Source organism: Cheilinus undulatus, linkage group 11, assembly GCF_018320785.1.
Source record: "Cheilinus undulatus linkage group 11, ASM1832078v1, whole genome shotgun sequence".
NCBI classification, from domain to species: Eukaryota; Metazoa; Chordata; class Actinopteri; order Labriformes; family Labridae; genus Cheilinus; species Cheilinus undulatus.
The window spans coordinates 42,598,106-42,619,203 of NC_054875.1; the positions used below are offsets into that span (position 1 = coordinate 42,598,106).

General features: G+C 39.8%; 1 protein-coding gene across 1 annotated transcript in view; it reads left to right on the forward strand.

The window, feature by feature from the left end:
- plekhg5b (pleckstrin homology domain containing, family G (with RhoGef domain) member 5b) overlaps positions 1-21,098 on the forward strand; it is a 142,748-nt gene that overhangs the window by 19,075 nt on the left and 102,575 nt on the right. The window contains exon 2 of the mRNA XM_041799446.1: positions 19,803-19,879. Within this exon, the coding sequence (XP_041655380.1) occupies positions 19,803-19,879 (77 nt within the window). The remainder of the gene's footprint in view (positions 1-19,802; positions 19,880-21,098) is intronic.

A 21,098-nucleotide genomic window follows, 5' to 3' on the forward strand; every position in this document is an offset into this window, starting at 1 on the left:
GGTCACCTCACATTTTTTAGCAATAAAACATCTGAAAGTAAAAATTTGCACAATAATAACTTATTTGTGCATAAGGAGTACAAAAGTAAAGCATATGCCAGTTCTGTATAAACAATGAAAAAGTAAAGTGCATGTAAACTTTAAATTGTAAAATTGTGATAAACCTCACATAACATGGTTATGGTTGGTTGCTGTTTGGTGAAGTGCGGCCTCCGTCCATACAATGCGAATCACATACACAGTGACCCCCCACTGGCCAGAGGGTGAATCGATTCAGAGGATTTGGTGAATCGATATTGAATTTGGGGGGGGGGGGTATTGCGATGCATCGATTAATCGAAATTTTCACCCACCCCTAGCCTACATACCACTTTATTACCGTTTATTACTTGAAAAGCTGTCATACCACACTGTTCCTACTACACGCTAGCTGCTTAGCTTCTCATTTCTACATATGGTGCTGTGGGAAAGCTTAGACAGGAAGGCAGCAACACTTAACTGAAGCTATAGCAGCCTCTAGTGGCTGGAGGTTTATTACAGTTTAAATGTGCATTGCAGACTGGGATTTAAAGCCGGTGTTTATAAAAAAATGACAGGTAATTAGTCTTACTAACTTGTGAATCTTGGGCTAAATGGCTAATTTGATAAACGAATGTAGCTGTGTAGTGCATCCCTAGTTAAAGTGGTCAGAGAAGCAGCTGTAAACACAGTAGCTCTGTACACTCACAAGCACTTCTGTTTGATAGGCAGCTGTTATCATTGCTAACTATCAGTGGAGCCAGTTAAAAGTCTTTCCAAAGCCGGTTAGGAGAAGAGCCACAACATTTTACCACTCAGAAAATCTTTCAGTGTGATTTTTTGCTCTTATTTTTGATAAAGAAATGTTGTCTAGGTCCGATAAAACTGCTGCTATAGCTACATCCAAGCTAACAGCTTCACCTGTCAACATGTTTACTGGCCTGCAGTAAAACTAAACTCAGCCACTGCCTCATTCTCCTTAAATGACACTGATTAGTCCTTTCATTCTTGGATCAGGCACAAACATTTCAGCTGGAAGCTTGTAAAGATGGCTCAACCTGATGACAGACATGGAATCTGCCCAATCCATCAACTTTGTGAGGCTAAATGCTAATTGGACATGTTCACAATTAGCGATTAAGATTATAAAGGAGCATTAAGCTCTGTTGTTGCTCTGCTCATACCAGCCTGATCCTGAGAATTCTGGTAAATATTCAGTTATTTTTGTGTGTCAAAGACATTGTAGAAGTCTGTAAAAGGTTCACCTAAGGCCCGGTGGACTGGATGTCTCATGTGTTTGGATTGCAGTAATATTTGCAGAATACATTTCCAATATCTGTAATTCTGTAAGAACAGTTAAGTCCGGACATTTGGATGGAAATCATTCATGCTTGGGAATGAGTAAAAAGCTATAAAGCTGCCCAGTATGATGAAAATCTCTATGTATTATATGATTATTCCACATAATGAAAAAAGAATTGGAAACCTTGTGTGTAGTCCTGACTCAGTCCACTTAGTCTCATCTGTATTCATCCAGCATGACATGAGAGATGTTGTGTAACATTTAACATGGCTCAGACATGACTTCACTTTCTTATATGTAACTTTGCTGGGAGCTGATGACCTGGTTCACTCAAACTTCAGAGCTGAGGATTTAAGCGCCATCATGGAAAGCTTTTTTTTCCATTGCTCTGTTCTTCCGTGGAAAGCACTCAGTGACCTGGCATGAAGAAAACCTCACATGAGAGTGGAGTGAGGGGAAAGGCGGGCGAGACAAACTCCACAGATGAAATATTTACCGCTGAAGAAGTGCAAAGCTGGACTAAAATGCTTCCCTGTCTCCTCTGTCTGTTTTTTTTCTTCTTTTCTTTTTCTTTTTTTTTTTTTTTTTTTTTTGACGTGGCACAGGGGCACTCACTTTCCACTGTTCTGCCCGACTTATGCCATTAGTGAAGGGGAAGTGATAACGCAGGGCAGGGGAGGAATGTTCATCCTCCGCTCTCTGCCAGCCAGACTTTTAGAAAGCAGGGCCGCTTTCTAGTCAGCTTAAGGACGCTGCCTGCTGAGGCAGACCTGTTTGGCAGAGACAGAAAGGAGGAATGCCACAGAGAGAACAGCGAGGCTTTGATCCTTACCTTTTCACCATCTCTGTAATCAAGCCCAGAGCTTCACTACAAACATTTTCCTACTATTAAAGCACAGATCCTCATCTTTCAATGCCTTTCCTTTTCTAAAAAGAACCAAATCAGTAATAAAACTCACACTTCTTATAATGTAAGCTAGTGATTCCAGCCTTGTCTTATGCAGACAAAGCCTCATACCCCCCTGGGACCTTTGGCACCTGCTGAGGGGGACCTGGACCACAGGTTGGGAACCTTTGCCTTTAGCAACCTAAGTTACAAGCCCAGCCTTGCAACTAGTCTTGTCACAGTACCAGAATTTTTAATGTCTAAGCAAAAATAAAAAATATTGATACCTGTTCTGATGCCTAAATGACAAAAAATAGACCTAGACGCCTGTTATAGGGTTATTTCTGGGTTTAAATCTGCAGAAGTTGCAGGCAAATTCCTGCACACTGTCTAGACTGTGCAAATGCACTGGCAATATTTGGTACTTGAATATTTCAACCTATTTTATTAGTTTAAACGGTGCTTTTCTCCCCTTTTCTTATATTTTGGTTGAAATTATGGCAGTTTTAATCGGGATTAATCACACTTTTTATTGCATGTTCATGTTTAGCATTACAAAACACACATTTTTAATTCTATATGGATAATGTGAAGCACTTACTTCAATCAAATGAATGTAGAGGTTTGTGTCTTGTTATCATTCTGACTTTTAAATGTCTTCATTTTATAAGTGCTGCAATGCTACAGCAGTGTGGTCTGAGAGCAGGGTTTATTTTCATTTTCGGAAAGCATAACTCTGTTCGATGTAAAAATCTCAGCAGGATATCTATAACTTTATTTAACTTTCCAATGAAGAATGTAATCTTCATAATACTCTTACATAATACTCTTTTATCATTAAAGTAGTAGAACTGAGAGCATATGCATGCAGTGTCCATTCATCCATCCATCCATCCATCCATCCATCCATCCATCCATCCATCCATGGGTCGGTGCCAATCCCAGCTATCACTGGGGGAAAGGCTGGTTACACCCTTGACTGGTCACCGGCCAGTAACAGGGCTGACACTGAGAGACCAACAACCAGACACCCTCATACTCAGCCTTACGGGCAATTTAGAATCACCATTAACCTAACCGGCATGTTTTAGTAATGTGGGAGGATGTCAAAGGACCTGAAGGGAACCCACGTCTGCACAGAGAGAACATGCAAACACCGTACTGACAGGCCTTGTCCAACAGGGATCTGAAGCAGGAACCTTTCCAGCTGTTTGGCAACAGCCCTCTACAGCTTGATGTAGCGTCCAGTCAATGTCAATTTTGTGAAGTTACTCCTAGATAATATTGTAATCCCTGGCTACTGTGATAGTATTTGCATTTTACAGAAGTTTGCATTTAGTTGCTTTCTCTGTTTTTATCTAGATCCTGTATGTATGACGCTATTGTTCCTCTGGACATCGACAGAAGTAATACATGGTGTATAATGACACACCACAATAGGATATGATACAGTACATCACAATATGATAGGATACAAAACGATACAATAGAATAGGATATAATATGGCATGACATTACGACATGACAGGATACGATATTACATGATAAAATTCAATACAATACGATACGATATGGTAGAATGGGATAGGATATGACACGATATGATATGAAACAATACAAGAGAATAGGATACAACATGACATGATATGATACAATTTGATACAATGTGACATGACATGATAAGATTCAGTGTGGTACAATGTGGTAAATACTAAATGGTACAATAAGATTCGAAACAATACGATAGAATGGGATACTACATGACACGATATAATACAGTACGACACCATATGATCAGCGTTAATTTGCACAGCTATTTTTAATTTTAGTCTCAGCCCTAGTCTTTAGATTAAATGCCTTTTAGTTGTAGTCACATTTTAGTCATTTCTACCCTTTATAGTTTTAGTTCATAAAAAGTTCTCACATTTTGGTCTTTACTTTTAATCCAAGCATTTATTCTCACACATGAATCTAGATCATGGTACTGTATTCTGTGCACTCTGCCAAACCTGGGGTCCCTGCTTTCTACAGCTGAGAGGCAGAATCACTATAGATGCATTGTGTTTTGACAGATTTACCCACAGTGGAGAAATGTCATAGATTTTGAATGCCAGACAAAAACTAAATTACATCTTAGTCTACTTTTAGTCATCTTTTTGAAAACTAAACTTACTTTCTTTCAGTTTTGTAATTAAATTAAATTACTGCGCATTGATACAATGCAATATGATATGATAGAACAGGATATGAAATGATACAACACAATACCATTCAATACGATATGATACGATGCACTATATTGTCCCCTTGGAGAAGTTTGTTCTGAAAAAAGGAATTTTGCCTCATTTTTCAGTGTAGACCACCAATTTTCACCACGGGCTTTGTTCATAAATAACCTGGACAGTCATTTATTATTTGTATTTTGACCTCTTGTCCTCTTAACCTTGAAGAGCAATTATTTCTTTACACCATTTTTATTCATTTCTTTAACTTAAGAAGAACTTGCCTGATGCTATCTAAAAGTTTAGCACTGTTATGACATGGTATGTGGGAGTGTAATACCAAAAGAAGTGCTAAAATATCAGCATTGTTAGTCTTCACATTGGTATTGGCATCTGTCCTGATTTTTTATAATCGGGGCATCTTTAACCACAACTACCGAAGGAAGAACTGCCATCGAATGACACTGATGTCTTGAGTTTATGGGTAGTTAGGGTTTTTATTAGGTTTAGGGTTTGTATTTTTGTTGCCATCTATACAAAACAGGTTTTAAATTTTTTTAATTGTATTGAAGTTTAAAAAAAATCTGTCGACAGATCCAAATTGATAAAGATTGAGAATCTCATATATTTTACTGCTGTAAGGGTCTCACCAGCAGCCTCAGGTCTGACAGTAGACTAACTGTAGAGCTGATTTTTTTAGGTCACAGCTCTTTTGAGCAGCAGAATGAAGCTCTGGATATATGATGTGACATGAACAAAGTCCATCTGTTTTCTGCGTCCTAATTTGGGCTTCAGTAAAAAACAGTTCATGGTTTATCCAGCTCTTAACCTACGTTCACCAAGCCGATCCACACCAACATTCCTCAGGTCATACTCAGCCACGGGTTCCTGTAACAGCTGAACATGCTTCTATTTTCTTTAGCACAAATTAAGCCCATAAAAAGAACAGTCCAACACAAAAGGCCACACTATTATATAATAACCAGCTCATACTTGACCAATTACTGTACTGTCTGACATAAATGCCCCCAAAAATTCAAGATATGCAGTAATCCCCTCATGACCCCTCTTAAACATGGGGACAGGGTATTGAGTTTTTGTCTAAAACTTTACGGTAATGTAACAGTCATGAAGAGCCCCAGTTATGCACTGAGAGACGCTTTGTTCTTTCATTAAATAATTCCCTAATGATTCAGCTGAATAAATATGTTATTACTCCTTTTCTTATGCTGTAAACTGAAGATAGTCATCTGCTCCTCCGCCCCTCTCTGGAACAGTTTACACTTGTTGTTCTGTGGTTCTCCGTTAAAAAACATCGAGACCTCGGGTTGGCTCAGATGTGGTGGAGGAGGGTAAAAGATGGAGGGAGGGGGTAGGGGAGCGTGTGATGCACATGTGTGTGATTTAACCACTATGGGGGTAAAACAACATTAAACAGGAGGGCTGTGTCCTGCCCCCACCACCACTGAACCCTCAGCATTAAAAACAGCTGCAACCTGCTCGTGTTGTAACGTCTGCTCACCCAGACTCATTCACCTGTAGAGGAACTCTGAGGGGCTGAGGAAGCAAAGGCTTGGCTCTGTTATTTACTGAACAGTCTTTGAGGTGTCATGACAATGGATGTTACACATGTTGTTGAAAATAGTTAAATCAGCATAAGTCGGATATTGGTTTGATTTTTTAGGTATGTCTTAGCCAAAGATGCTGAACTGTCTCAGCCTTCCCTGCTCAGAAAACGGTCTATTATTGCCCTTTAGCTTTTATATCTTTACATTTCATACAGAATTTGTGCTTTCCTTTCAACTTTAGCTTCAACTTCTTGATCAAAGAACATGAAATAAGTAAGTAGTTTTTCTACTTAGAAATTGGGGTGTACATTTTATGAGTATGATATTAGTATCAGCAGATAAAGGTTATGAATGTTGTCAGATGTAAAAAAATCTGTTGACATTTACAGCTGATGTATCAGCAGTATATATCTTGTTAATATCCACAGAGGTCTTTTAGATACTGCTCTGCAGACTTCCACTGTGAGACACCAACTCTGTCAGGGTAGAAAATGATAACTACATTTGCTACATAAGCTTCTATAGCTTCCTTAGTTTTAGCTTTAGCTACGTTAGCAACGTTAGTGTGTTATCGTGGAGGACATTTTTTTTCCTGATTAGAGTGTTGGGTGATTAGAGTGTTAGAGTGTTGGGTCAGCAGGTTTTGCAGGTCAGAGTAGTAACTTTTGGTGTTCTAACCCTACCCTTAACCAAACCCGGCATGAAATCCGATTTTATTTCAAAAGGGGTGGTCTTGGGAGCACAGATGGTCGAGTGGTTTAAGGCACTACCCATGTACGCGGGCGGCCCGGGTTCGAATCCGGCCTGGGGCCCTTTGCCACATGTCTCTCCTCACTCTCTTCCCTGTTTCCGAATCTATCCACTGTCCTTCCTCTGTCAAATAAAGGCATGAAGAAGCCCAAAAATAAATCTTTAAAAAAAAAAAAAAAAAGTGGTGGTCCGCAGAACTGGCATCTGAGAGGGGTGGTCTGCCACCAGAATGTTTTGTAAATTAGGGTTGTTCTGATTCTGATGAGTTTATCCACTGATCCAATACTGTTTGGTTTAGCTTTATATTTTGCTTTGTTTAGTCATGCTAACTGTTAGCGCTGTAAACCAGAAATCAATTAATCTTCGCTGCCGGAAAACACTGCATGCACGGGCTACAGTCTAAGGGGCTACCGTTTTTAAAGAAGCGAAGAAGAACCATTGGACCCACTGCAGCAGCATAGAATGGTGGCTGTGTGACAGTTTTCCTCTGATTGTGATTGTTAAAATGCCTTCAAGACCCGCGCTGTCATACATGACAGGAAGTGACAGTTTATCAAAAGTTAATTAACTTTTGAACCAAGATGTTCCCTCTTACTTGTGTTTCTTCTTGAAGCCAGCTTTTGTGCCTTCCCGTTGACGCTATTGATGCCTTTGAATCCCTTGCATCAGCATTTTCAGCGAGCCTGGAACTCGTGTAACTTCTGATGACTTAAATGTTTAAATCCACACCAGTACATCTGATATTGAACGTCTTTTTTTATCCATTTAAATCCAGTTACAATCATTTATTACCACTAGCTTGAATGTTAACGCAATTACTAACCACTGTATTGGTCACCCTTTTGTGAGGGTCTGTAAGCCAATCCCAGGCTGTTCCATCATCACATCATGCTACCAAAACAGAGCATAATGGAGTGAGAGGGAAGCCCCCTGTATTAATATTTAGCAGTAGAACTCAATAATCAGCAGAAAAACAGCTTGGTCACAGAGATGCAGTAAATTATGATTCTATTTGTTAAGCCATGTTCTGAGTCAAATATAGGTCTAAAACAATTTGCTAGTCTGCACAGTCAGTCCAGAAAGTTCACACTGGTATCGGATCACTCGGTATCGGCCGATACCCAACACCTTGGTATAGGAATCGTATTTCAGCAAAATTTACAGCTGTACTTCCAGTTATAGATGGTTTAGTGCCACATACTCAGGAGGGCCCATCATGAGCCTTCAACATTTTGAATGATACCCCAAATGTGAAATGACTACCAGACTGTCTACTTCCCTGCTCCTCTTTCAGCCCAGTTTGACTCAGTCTCTCTTTGCACAGAAGACACTTGTTGTTAATAACAATTTAAAAAAAAATGTATAATGGTGCCATACTGGCTAAAATGAGCTTGGAAGTATCGACATATATGGGTAAAACTACAATATCGTGCATCTCTACTGAAAAGTATCAATTTGTGCATCGTTTGGGCATCGAGCAGCACTGCTATCCAGAAAGCCCAAATGATATCACAGCCTTCGATGTCTAACTCATATTCAGTCAAACTCCTCACTGACAGCTGCATTTCTTTTTCTTGAAGTTATAATATAATGCACCATGATGACATTTTATTTCCCTTTACCTAGAGATGCACTGATGGATCGGTTCAACACCGGTATCGGCCGATATTGGCCCTGTTCGCAAACATGACGCGAACAGGGCCAATAGGTTTTATGCTTGCATCTGGTATACCTAGCTGCTGAATCAAGTGGGATTTTTAAAATAATTTTCTGAGGGGCTTTTGCCTAACCTGGATGGGACAGCTGAAGTGAGACAGGAGTTATGGGGAGAAAGAATGGGGGATTTTTTACAGAACAGAAGAAGTGGCCAGATAGACAAACTGACTTATTTGGTGGTGTGCCTTGCCACACCATTTGAGAACCACTGTGTATTAAATAGAGTTACCTTCCCTTACCCCAGTAGTCTGTGAAATTAAAGGTTTTGTGAAAGCTCTTTCAATCATGACTGTAACACCACTGCTTTTGTCTTTTGCTCAAGAATACATGGACTCAAAGTTTTGGCTCAAACCAAAGTTCTTTCATTAGCTTTACTGAGTAATATTCATGCCTAAACTTGACCAAACTTGGTTAGACATCAAATCATCTTGGTTCGGTTCAGGAAAAGTGTCTAGTTTAAGTAAAATTCAAGTCAGCATTGTTGTTAAATTTAATCTTGGACTTCAGCAGCAGTCTCCTTGGTGAAAGTCCTGTACTTGACCTGGAAACTTCCTAGACAATTGCATCGTTGTAGTAGTAGCCAGATAGTTTGATTAGCTTAGTATAAAGAGTATTTCTTGGCTGGGTTGGTGACTTTCTGGACTGAATACTGGCTGCCTGGCTTATGGCAGTGAACTCCAGTCACTACTCATAGCCAAGATTACATTCACTTTCTAAGAAGTAGAAACTTCTAGATTTTGTTTTTTCAGTTCTTCCACAGAAATATTTCACCTTTCTGACTGTTGGCTCTCAGGACATTTAGTTCACACATGTATTTTTCCCATTCTTTCTTCGTAGGTCTCCATCTTTTACCCAGACCCTGACAGTATGCCAGACATCCCTCACTTTCCCCTTACTTTTTGTATCCTGATGCCTCATTTATGTAATGTATGGTCTCACTTTCCTGTCTCGCTGCCTCCCTGCATATGCTGATACGGCTATCTCCTTGCCAGGTTTCCCTTACCGTATGCTATCACGCCTGTCTGCCATCTGTGTTCATCTCTTAGGACTATTTCAGTAACCTTCTCCTGGTGAGGAGGTGCACTTTACATGACATACAGGGAGGAAAGTTTGAGGGGATTTAAAAAACACAATGTAGGATTGAAGAAAGGAGTTGAAGCCTGACCAAATAAAAGACCAAGTTCACCCTCCTCTTCATGTGCCATGATGAGATCTCACCAAACAGAAGGCAGAGAGGAGCATTCTTGACATTCCTCATAAAAACGTGGGTAAGGCTTACGGCTAAACTTGTGCTGGGCTCTGCCTCTCCCTGCCTAAACTTGGAGGCTTGGTGGAGCTGTTAAGGAAGTGGCGGTGTTAGAGGAGTGATGAGTGTGTACAACAAGACATGTTGGTGAAAGCAAAACTGGTTTAACTCGAGTCTTGATCCAAAAGTAGATGCACTCTAAAAAACTGCTTAATTAACTTTTCCCCTCTTTGTATGCTATTACTATAAATGTCAGTCTTTTAGGACAACACACAGCCCCATTTCCAAAAAAGTTGGGACACTGAGTGAAATGTACATTAAAATAGATTGCAATAATTTGCAAATCCCATAAATATATTTTATTTGCAATAGAACATAAACAATGAAAATTCATTCAAAAAGTAGTGGCTCATTTTGAATTTGATGGCAGCAACACATCCCAAAAAAGTAAGGACGGTGCATAAGGAACAAAAAAAAAGTGGTACAAATAAAAATTAGCTGGGCGAGCATATTGCAGCTAATTAGAGTAATTGGCAACCGGTCAGTAACATGACTGGGTATAAAAGGAGCATTTTAGAGGGGCAGAGTCTCTCAGATGTAAAGATGGGCAGCTGTTCGCCAAACACTGCACCTAAAATTGTGCAACAATTTCAGAAAAATGTTATGCAACGTAAAGTTGCAAAGACTTTAAACATAGTAAATAATATAATCAAAAGATTCAGACAATCAGGAGAAATCTCTGTGCAACAGTTTTAATTTCATCTACTAAAACTATGACTAAAAATGTTCGTCGACAGCCTTTTTTTCCATGACAAAAACTAGACTAAGACTAACCAAAATAGATCTTTAATGACTAAAAATGACAAAAAGTAAGTTTAGTTTTCGTCAAGATGACTAAAACTATACTAAATGTAATTTTTTTTTGTCAGACATTCAAAATCTGTGATATTTCTCCACTGTGGGTTAATCTGTCAAAAAAACAATGCATATGTAGCTATTCTGCCTCTCAGCTGTAGAAAGCAGGGACCTTGAGTTAAGGTACCAGATTTGAGCAAGAAAATAAATGCCGGACTAAAAGTAAAGACTAAAATGTGAGGACTTTTTATGGACTGAAACTAGACTAAAACTAAAAAGGATAGAAATAACTGACTAAAACTGAAATGCATTTCATTTAAAGACTGAAACTAAGACTAAAATTAAAAACAGCTGCCAAGGTTAGGCTGAATGTCAGTATTAGATGGTTGTGATCTTCAGGCCCTCAGGCTGTACTGCATTAAAAACAGGCGGGATTCTATACTGGAAATCACTGTATCGTGCAAAGATGAAGCCTTACACTTATTCTCTGGGCTGAAGCTCATTTCAATTGGACTGAGGCAAAATGGAAAACTGTTCTGTGGTCAGATGGATCAGAATTTTTGGAGACCATGGACCCTGTGTCCTGCAGACTGTAGAGGAGCGGGCAAATCCAGCTTGTTATCTGTGCACACTTCTGCAATCCTGCATCTCTGATGGTATGGGGTTGCATCAGTGACTATGGCATGGGCAGTTTACACATCTGGAAAGGCACTATCATTCCTGAAAAATAGGTTTTAGAGCAACATGTGCTTCGATCCAGACAGTGTCTCTTCTCAGGGAAGACCTTGCATACTTCACAACAGCATGGCTTCACAGTAGAAGAGTTTGGTCTGCCTGCAGTTCAGACCTTTTACCAATAGAAAATACTTGGCCCATCATAAAACAGAAATACAGCAAAGAAGAACCAGGACTGTTGAGCAAATAAAATCTTCAATCAGACAAGAATGGGGCAACATTCCTCTCCCAAAACTCCAGCAACTGGCCTCCTCACTCCCCAGGTGTTTCTATTCTGTTTTTAAAAAGAAAAGGGAATGCTACACAATGGTAAACATGGCCTTATCCTTACTTTTTTGAAATGTGTTGCTGCCATCGAATTCAAATTGAGTTAATATTTTCCATGAAATAGTAATATGTCCCAGCTTCAACATCTGATTTGTTAGAAATGTGGGTTTATGTCATTTGAAAATCATTGCTTTCCATTTTTATTTGAATTTTACGCTGTGCCCCAACTTTTTTGGAATTGGGGTTAAAAATGCCCAAAATTCAGAGTAAAATTTCACACTTTTGTTCTTTTACCTCAAACAAATGCAGGTCTCTTACTTTTAGCCGACGATGGTCTATTTTATCGGCTGAAATCCCTCCCTGGCCGACTTTTTAATGTTTCCAGCTGACTTGGATTAAATGAAAATCCCAGCCTTGCAGAAAGGAGTCTTGAGTATGTATTTTCCAACTTTGCTGTATAATCTCCTAGACAAAAAGTCAGCATGTTCACCGGCAGATTAAACATTTATGAGACATGAAAATAAAGGACCAGTGTCATTCTTGTGTTGCAGGGTAGAGCTAGCAAACCCAAAGAATCAATAAATGATGACTTGACTTGATGTGGATAAGCTCTGTTGTCAGTAGATGGATCATTCCAGCACTTGATCATTTCCATTGCAGCATTTTACATGACGTGAAGGAAGGATTGTTATATTGTGGTTGCAAAATGAGGAAACTGAGATTGACAAGTTGGAATACTTTGTAAATCTTGCGTGTTCAAGTGAACACCAACTCAAACTTTCCTCTCGCCTCTCTGGTTTTATTTATGGGTACCTAATGGGTCTCTGCCCCAGGCGTTGTCTCTCTGTGGTGAGTGAGCCAGCGCAGAGAGCTGCGTGGATGGGATGCTCCACTGTCTCTTTAGAGTGCGAGCTCATTGTCTGCCGTCACGTGTGTTCGTGTATAGTGTGTGCTTGTGTTTGCTTTTGGCTTAATCAGCAGTGCTGAGTTCAGAAATTCCAGTTCGTCAGAGAGCGAGAAAAGCGGGAGAGTCAGCAAGATATGAGCAAGTAGGACAGAAGATGGAGCTTCAGCAGTGATGGAGTGATTTTACCAGACAATCAAGAAGAAAAAGGAGAGGATGCTGAGGAGAGGCATGGATTTAGGGCAGTGGGAAACTGAGTGGGTTAAAAGCTGTGGCTTATTGTTATCACTAGGACTGGGTAGTGTTAAGTGTGGTGAGATACTGGGGCTAATATCAGCGCCCATGAAGTTATACCACTGCCAACACCAACTTTAACTATGACTTTTGTTATGACTGTCCAATAAAGATCAAACATACTCATCACATAGCAATGATTTGAATTTAACAAGAAGGGACAGTTTGTATTCCACTCTATCTGGGTGTATTGCAAAATTACTGCAGAACTGTCTGAAATTAGGTTCTTTATTTTGCTTGATTTTATCCCTGCATGAGTTACAATCCAACTCAGAGTTAAAGAATTGCTCAGTGCATTGCTTTTTAGATTGCATGCTTTATTGTCCCTTTCACCACACTTTGGCTAAGTCATTGCATAGTCTCCCTGCAGCCACAGTTATTCGAAATAAGTACACCACCTTTCCTTAATCCCTTGGTACCAAATGTAGGGTCTGGGACCTCCAAGTAGGGGCGCAGTAGATCTCATGGTGGACATGAGACTTTGTCTGCTATGGGGTTGTCAAAATTAGATTTGCACATGTGAACTTAAGTCATGATAAGACATACAGTTGAAACCAGAAGTTTACATACACTATATAAAAAGGCACATAAACTTTTTTTTCTCACCATCTAACATTAAATCAGATTAAACTTTTCCTCTTTTTGGTCAATTAGGATTACCAAAATTATTTCTATTTGTTAAATGCCAGAATAATGAGAGAAATCATTTTTTAGACAATTTCTTATCATTTTCTTGAGAGTCAGAAGTTTACATACATTTCATTAGTATTTGGTAGCATTGCCTTTAAACTGTATGACTTGGGTCAAACGTTTTGGATATGCTTCTACAAGCTTCTCACAATAGTTTGCAGGAACTTTGGCCCATTCCTCCTGGCAGAACTGGTGTAACTGAGCCAAGTTTGTAGGCCGCCTTGCTCGCACATGCCTTTTCAGCTCTGCCCATAAATCTTCAATGGGATCAAGATCAGATTTTGTGATGGCCACTCCAAAACATTGACTTTGTTATCCTTAAGCCACTTTGTAACCAGTTTGGCAGTATGCTTAGGGTCACTGTCCATTTGGAAAACCCATTTGCGCCCAAGCTTTAACTTCCTGGCTGATGTCTTGAGCTGTTGCTTCAGTATTTCCACATAATGTTCTTTCCTCATGTTTCCTCAGAACATGTCTCCAAAAATTAAGGTTTTTGTCCTTGTGTGCATTTGCAAACTGTAATCTGGCTTTTTTATATTTCTTCTGGAGTAATGGCTTCTTCCTGGGAGAGTGGCCTTTCAGCACATGTTGGTACAGGACTCGTTTGACTGTTGATAATGACACACTCTTACCAGCTTCAGCCAGCATCTTCACAAGGTCTTTCACTTTTGTTCTTGGGTTGAGATGCACTTTTCGGACCAAAGCACGTTCATCTCTGGGACACAGAACCCGTCTCCTTCCTGAGCGGTATGATGGCTGGACATTCCCATGGTGTTTATACTTGCGTATAATTGTTTGAACAGATGAACGTGGCACCTTCAGGCATCTGGAAATTGCACCCAAGGATGAACCAGACTTGTGCAAGTCCACAATTCTCTTCCTGATATCTTGGCTGATTTCTTTTGATGTTCCCATGATGTTACACAAAAAAGCAGTGTGTTTCAGGTGTGCCTTAAAATACATCCACAGGCGTGCCTCTAATTAACTCAAATGTTGTCAATAAACCTATCAGAGGCTTCCAAAGACATGACATCATCATCTGGGCTTTCTCAAATTGTTCAAAGGCATAGTAATCTTAGTGTACGTAAACTTCTGACTTTGAAGAAAGTCATAAAAATTGTCTTAAAAAAATCCTTTTCTCATTATTCTGGCTTTTAGCAAATAGAAATAATTTTGGTAATCCTAATTGACAAAAAACAGGAAAAGTTTAATCTGATTTAATGTTAGATGGTGAGAAAAAAAAGTTTATGTGCCTTTTTATATAGTGTATGTAAACTTCTGGTTTCAACTGTATAAGTAGTTTATTTAGAGGTCTTTTGGTTAGAATAACATGTGTAGACCTACACATGTTAGGGCTACAGGGGAAAAAATGTTGCGTACCGCTGCCTTAATTATTATTTTACCTTGAAAACCTCACAGACAGCTCAGTGGACACGCCAAAAGTCATCTGCACTTTGTGTTATCAAACATTTACCTCTTTGCCTTACCCTTATTTCATTTTCTTTCCATCACAAGTTCCTTTTTCTTGGTTAAGTTCATGTCATAACCCTTTACCTGACACACCAAATCAACTGTTTCAAATATACATTGAATAGATATATTACTGATCATCTGGGAAAGCTCTCATAGAAAGTGTTTGGGAAGGGCAGGATTTTTCAAAAACATGTCTTCTCTGCCGAGACAAGCTTTCAGTGTGGCTCTTTGCTCTTTTCTTTAATTAGAAATGCGGTCTGGTTCTGATTAAACTGCCACTTTCCGACAGCTACATATGAGCTAAAAGCTACTGCGGCAGCAACCATTGTACACACAGATAAACCCAACCTGTAACGATCCTGAACCCATGCCGAAGCCGACCAGGTGAAGAGCGAAAACATCTTTTCTATCATGAAAAGCATTCGGTGTTGCTCTCTGTCCTTGTTTTAATAAAGAAATATTGTCCAGTTCTGACAAAACTGCTGCTGCAGCTAAGTCCGAGCTAATCACTCCACTAGCATCCGTTGTATACAACCCCTCGCACAACAGCTAACCCTTTCCCTCATAAACCCGTGCCAAAACAGGTGGGCAGACGAGCGAAAACATTTTCCCATCATGAAAAGCTTTCAGTGTTGTTTTTATTCTTTATTTCATGCAGGTAAAATTATTTCATCCAGTAAAATTGATGCTAAACTAGAGCTATATCTAAGGTAATCACCACGCTGGAGGCAGCCATAGCAAACAGCTACTATAACTAAACCCCGCCCACAGCTACCTCCTCATTCTCTTGAAATGACGGTGATTGGTCCAAGCTGTGTTTGGTTCGGTACAAACGTTCTGGATTGGAGCTTTTTCAAGATGACAGAGGTGGAGTCTGGCAAATGATTGCTTATTAAATCACAATTGCAACACTGAGGAAAAAAAAAAACAAAAATTATTTGATATTTTCCCAAATCATCAAGCCCTAACTGGCCACAACCTCCATTTCAGAGCACTTCTCACCAACGTTTATTGTTGTGTGGTTATGAAAGTTGACTTCTACCCTCAGAAAGAAGAGTCAGATCTGTATTTCCTCTACCATTGCTGTTGGCAGCAATTGTGTCATGAGTCCTGCCCCTTATTGACTTTGACTGGTCACTGCGGTGTACCCAGGATGCTAAATTCTGAAAATGCTGTATTGTATTTGCACTGAAAATGAGTGTTGCCAGCATGAAAATGTGGCTGAGGACACAGTGGCCAAGAGCAAATAAAATTGCATCATAAAAGATTTTTATGATCCAAAAAGTCCATGGAGAGGACCCCTTGTCCAAACAGCAAGGTTCAAGCCCTTTCAAATACCTTCATATGAAGCAAATTATGGCTAGCTTATTCTAGGTAGGTTCCAAGAGACTTGTTGAAACTATGAATCTGTGGATTCCTGTGTGGTAAAATGGTATGTATTACATAAAAATGTATGATTTGTGACAGGAACGGGATTTTACAGCAGAAGTGAGCATGTATGTTTTTATTTTATACAAGTTAAACCTGGCCTAGAAACATGCTAAAATACTCATATATGATCACCAAGTACTGTTGGGTATTTATGTCTTTATATTTCATATTTCAGTGTGCCATGTTATTGCTTTTATGTTGACTTGCTATGCTTATTTTAGCTGCATGGAGAAGCTCTCTCATTGGTCTTTGCTGGGGGGCCTAAACCCGACCCTAACGGTGATGCCAGCATAGAATCTAAATGTGTCCGTTTTTTTTTTTTGTAAGGAAAATCTCACATCCCATCAGCCTCAGCTGCTCTCTCTGTTTAGTCTTTCCTTGAAATCTTTGCATGCTAACAGGCAGGCCGATTGTGAACATGCTAAAATTCCACCTGCTAACCATCAGCATGTTAACATTGGCAGAGCCGGCGTGTTGACATTAGCATTAATCTCAGAGCACTGCTGTGCTGGAGTCCAGTCTCACAGAGCAGCTAGCGTGGCTGCAGACTCTCAGTCTTGTTTTTACTCCCATTGAGCAAATTCACTGCAGACAGGTTGACCCTTCCCTCCCCAGTGGGGAAGTCACGGGCTCAGCGGTATGCACCAATTACAGCGTTTTTCCCTCTTCCTCAGCGGCACCCTTGACCTGTGAGTGTAGCAGTAGCCAAGTGGATGACTCAGGGTGACTTGTTGCTGTTCACCGGCTCTGAGAGGCTGCAGCGTTTCTTTCATGGAGACAAATTATTGTTTAAAGTGGCCTTAAAGTTCAGCTGCTAGGTGACTTCATTTTCTAGCAGCAGTGTCTTTATTACCTCTGATTTAGGAATCATATAAAAGTGTAGCTCTGCAGGATAGCCAGATACTGAGCAGGTCATCTTAGCACGTTGGAAAGATTCTGCAAACAACGTCCAGTTCTTCTCACCTATATTGTAAAATTTGTGTCAGTGCAAAACACTCAAATTGATTCACTATCAGTACTTTAAGATATACTAAAGAAAATACTAACATACCATGAATGAACTCAGACGTGGTCTCTGCTTGTGTTTTGAAAGATGACATGCAGAAATATGAAAACTAAACTTACCTTTTGTCAGAGTTTTTACAGTCAGAGTTCTGTTTCTAGCAAGTCTTAATTTAGTCAGGTCTGCCCACAGAAATGCTCGGTCCATGAGAGCCTAATGGCACCCACTCTGGATGACTTTCTAATGTCAATGAATGCTTAAATGGGTGCTAGCCTTTTTGCTAATATTTCGCACTTAAGCCTGTCCCAACTTTTATGGAAATCCTGGCATTGCTGACACTGAAGTTATGTGCAGTGGGTGCACTCATTACGCTATATTATCAAACAAACAAGGAAGATAGAGAGGGATGAAGAAGAAATGAAGATGGAGAGAAAAAAGGGTAGGAAGGAAGGAAGGAAATAAGGAGAGATGGAGGAAGGAGGGAAATAGGGAGGGATGTAAAGAAAGAAGAAAAGACGGAAAGGATTAAAAAAGAAAGAAAAACAGAAAGAAGGAAGTAAGGAAAGAAGGATGAAAGAAGGAAAAAAGGAAGGAAGGAGGATGAAAAAATGTAGGGAAATGGAAAGAGATGATAGGAAGGAATGAAAAGAAGAGGAAAAAAGAATGATAGGTAGGAAGGGGAGACAAAGAAGAGAAGGAAGAGAGAAAGGAAAGTACAAAGGAAGGGAGGAAAAGAGAGAGAAAGGAATGAAGAATGGAAAAAAGAAAGGGAACCAAGAAAGAAGGAAGGAATAAAGGAAAGATTGAAGGATGGAGGTAAGAAAGAGAGATGGAAGGAACGAAGGAAAGATAGAGTGATGAACAATGGAGAAAATTAAGAAAGGAAATAATAAAGAGAAAGTGAGGTAGAAAAAAAAATTGTAAAAGAGAGACGAAGGAAAGGAAGAAGAAAGGATGAAGGATGGAAGGAAGAAAGGGAGACAGGAAAGATAAAAGGAAAGAAGAAAGAAAAGATGCAGGGAAACAAAGAAGGAAGGATAGAAGGAAAGGTTGTAGGATGGAGATAAGAAGGAAGGTGGAAGGAAAGATGTAGGGAATGAAGGAAAGAGAGAAAGAGTGGTGGAACGAAGGAAAAATAAGGGAAGGAAAGGAAGATAGGGAGAAAGGAAGGTATTAAGGAAGGGAGGAAAAGAGAGAGGAAGGAGAGAAGGAAAGAAAGAAGGAAGGACAGAAGGCAAGATTGAAGGTGAGAGGTAAGAAGGAGGATGGAAGGGGGGATCTAAGGAAAGATGTAGGGACAGGAAAAAGGAGAAAACAAAGGAATGAAGAAAGGAAAGATGGAAGAAAAGATGGAGGGAAAGAAGGAAGGATAAAAGGAAAGATTGAAGGAGGGTAGGAAAGAAAGGGACAAAGGAAGGAAAGAAGGAAGAAAGGATGAAAGAGAGGACGGAAAGGAAGAAAGGAAAAGAAGGATGGATGGAAGGAAAAAGGGAGAAAGGAAGAAAAGAAAAGCTTGTATCATTTTATGAAGAAATTATTTACATTTTTAAACATGCAACAGAAATAAAAACTTTTTTTTTTTTTTTTGCTTTTAAAATGTATGGTGAATTATTTCCTAACCCTGACCTTTGTAGCTGCCCTCAAGCCTAGACTTCTTCATTGATAAAGTTAGTGGATGAACATTTTCAGTCATAATTAGCTGTGTTTTCGTTATTTGGTCAGTGAATTAATACTGCACTCAAACTCTAGACCTTTTAACAACAGCCCCCGTCTCCGTTTCTTCACTCTCCTGCTGCTTTTCTCTCCCTCCTGCACGTTTATTCTGTTTTTCTCATTAGGCAGACGGATAAATATTGTTGCGCTCAGAGTCTCTGTTATGATATCTTTATCGTGTGTGTACATGTAGAAGATGTAGACGTAAACACAGCCTTTTATCATAGCCTGAATGCAGTGTTAGCCGGCCAGTCAGGCAGATTTTAAAGGTTTATTTGACAATGGTGATTTGTTATTGTGGAGTGGAGAACGGCGAGCTTCCTCACGACGAGTGCACTCTCAAGCAAAACCCAGAATGGGGCTTCCTCTCATTTGCTCCATTTTCCTCCTGCCTCTTTGGTCGTTACTCATTTCTCTGTGATCTCCTCCCAACAACACACCCCACCCTCTTCCCTCTGTTTACCTTTCCTTCAAGAAATCTCTTTAACCAGACTTCTCCTTTTTCACTTTATGACATGGCTTCTCTGTGAGAGTGTTTTTTGTAGTCACTCTCCCTCCCTCTCTTTTCACTCGGTCTTTACATAAACACAGGCAGGGATTCGGTCTTCATGTGTTTTTACAGCTTTACCAAGAAAGGTGTGTTAATGGACGTGTGGCCGGCCGGGTGGCTGGTTTGGTGATTTAGTGATAAAGAGAGATGTCACATTGATGTGTGGTTTCTGTTTCAGATGACAAGCCCGTCCAGGAGGAGGACTGGGTGGTGTGCCAGCACCCTGAGTGTCCTGATCGTCGGAGGGCCTCTAAGGTAAGGCGCTCAAACCTGCACGCCAGCTTTAAGAGGGTTTGTGGAAGGGATGGATTTCAACGCCAACTGTGACAGCCAGAAGATCACCTTGTCCTTATGTCCTGGAAAATATGAATGTCTTCAATCACACTTTCTTACACTGATATAATATTAAAAACCTTACCGAAGGAACAGTTATAGCAGTCTTAGTCACATTTTTGCAGGGTAAATGGGAAAATCAATGCCATTAGTGCATACAACATAAGCTACAGTGTGCCATATCTTAGCTTGGCTTAGCGCCAGGACTAGATACAAAAGTTGGAAGCAGCGCGGGTGATTTTATCCAAAATAATAACCATAAAGTCTGAAGCAAAAGTTGCATCAGTTTGCAACAGAGGAAGGCAATTTTAGGGATCTCCTTGAAGTTAAAAAAACAATCATCTTGCCAAAACGAACTCCATTGCATCCAGCAAGTCCACAGTGTGCACCTTTTGGGGAGGTTGGAGTTCTTATAGTACCATCTCTTATGTGCAGTCTTTTTTTAATGACACCAGCACGCCACAAGGTGGATTTTCTTAAAAGTATACTACAATTTTCTTTAAGTACAGGATTATGATCCAATAAAGGAGCAACAGTGTTAAAAAAGTGGAGCCACCACCCCATTTCTGGATTTGAACATCTAACATCACATGCTGTTGGATGTGACTGTCATGCACAATCGTTCAGCTGTAGCAGATAGTGCTTATTTTACAAACCCGGTGAGCTTTATAGATGCTGACAGGTGCATTGTCCTTTTCAACTTTCAAACTGAGCCTGGCCAGCTGTACCTGTTTCCAATGTTTATCCTTCAATAAGCAAACTGACTGTTGGCTTTATACTGATAATTAACAGACATGAGATTGGGATCAGCCTTCTCCTCCGGGCACATTTTAAGGGCTGCTGTTGTAACAAGTTGACCTAGTGACATATTTGTTTATGTATTTATCTATTTTGTTTAAAGTGCCCATTATTCACCATATCAGGGGTTAAATGATGATATCTGTGAGTTATTTTATTTATTGTACTGGGGGAACAGCTTGTATATTTTCTGTTTATATGACAGTATTGCAACCATATTTGGACATTTAAAAGTGTTTTAACAGCACTGTATGTTGACATGACATCCATGTTGATATTGCAAAAGCGTGATATTTGGTGTCCTCATCTGTATCTTATGTTGTGCTTCAGCTTTCCATGACAG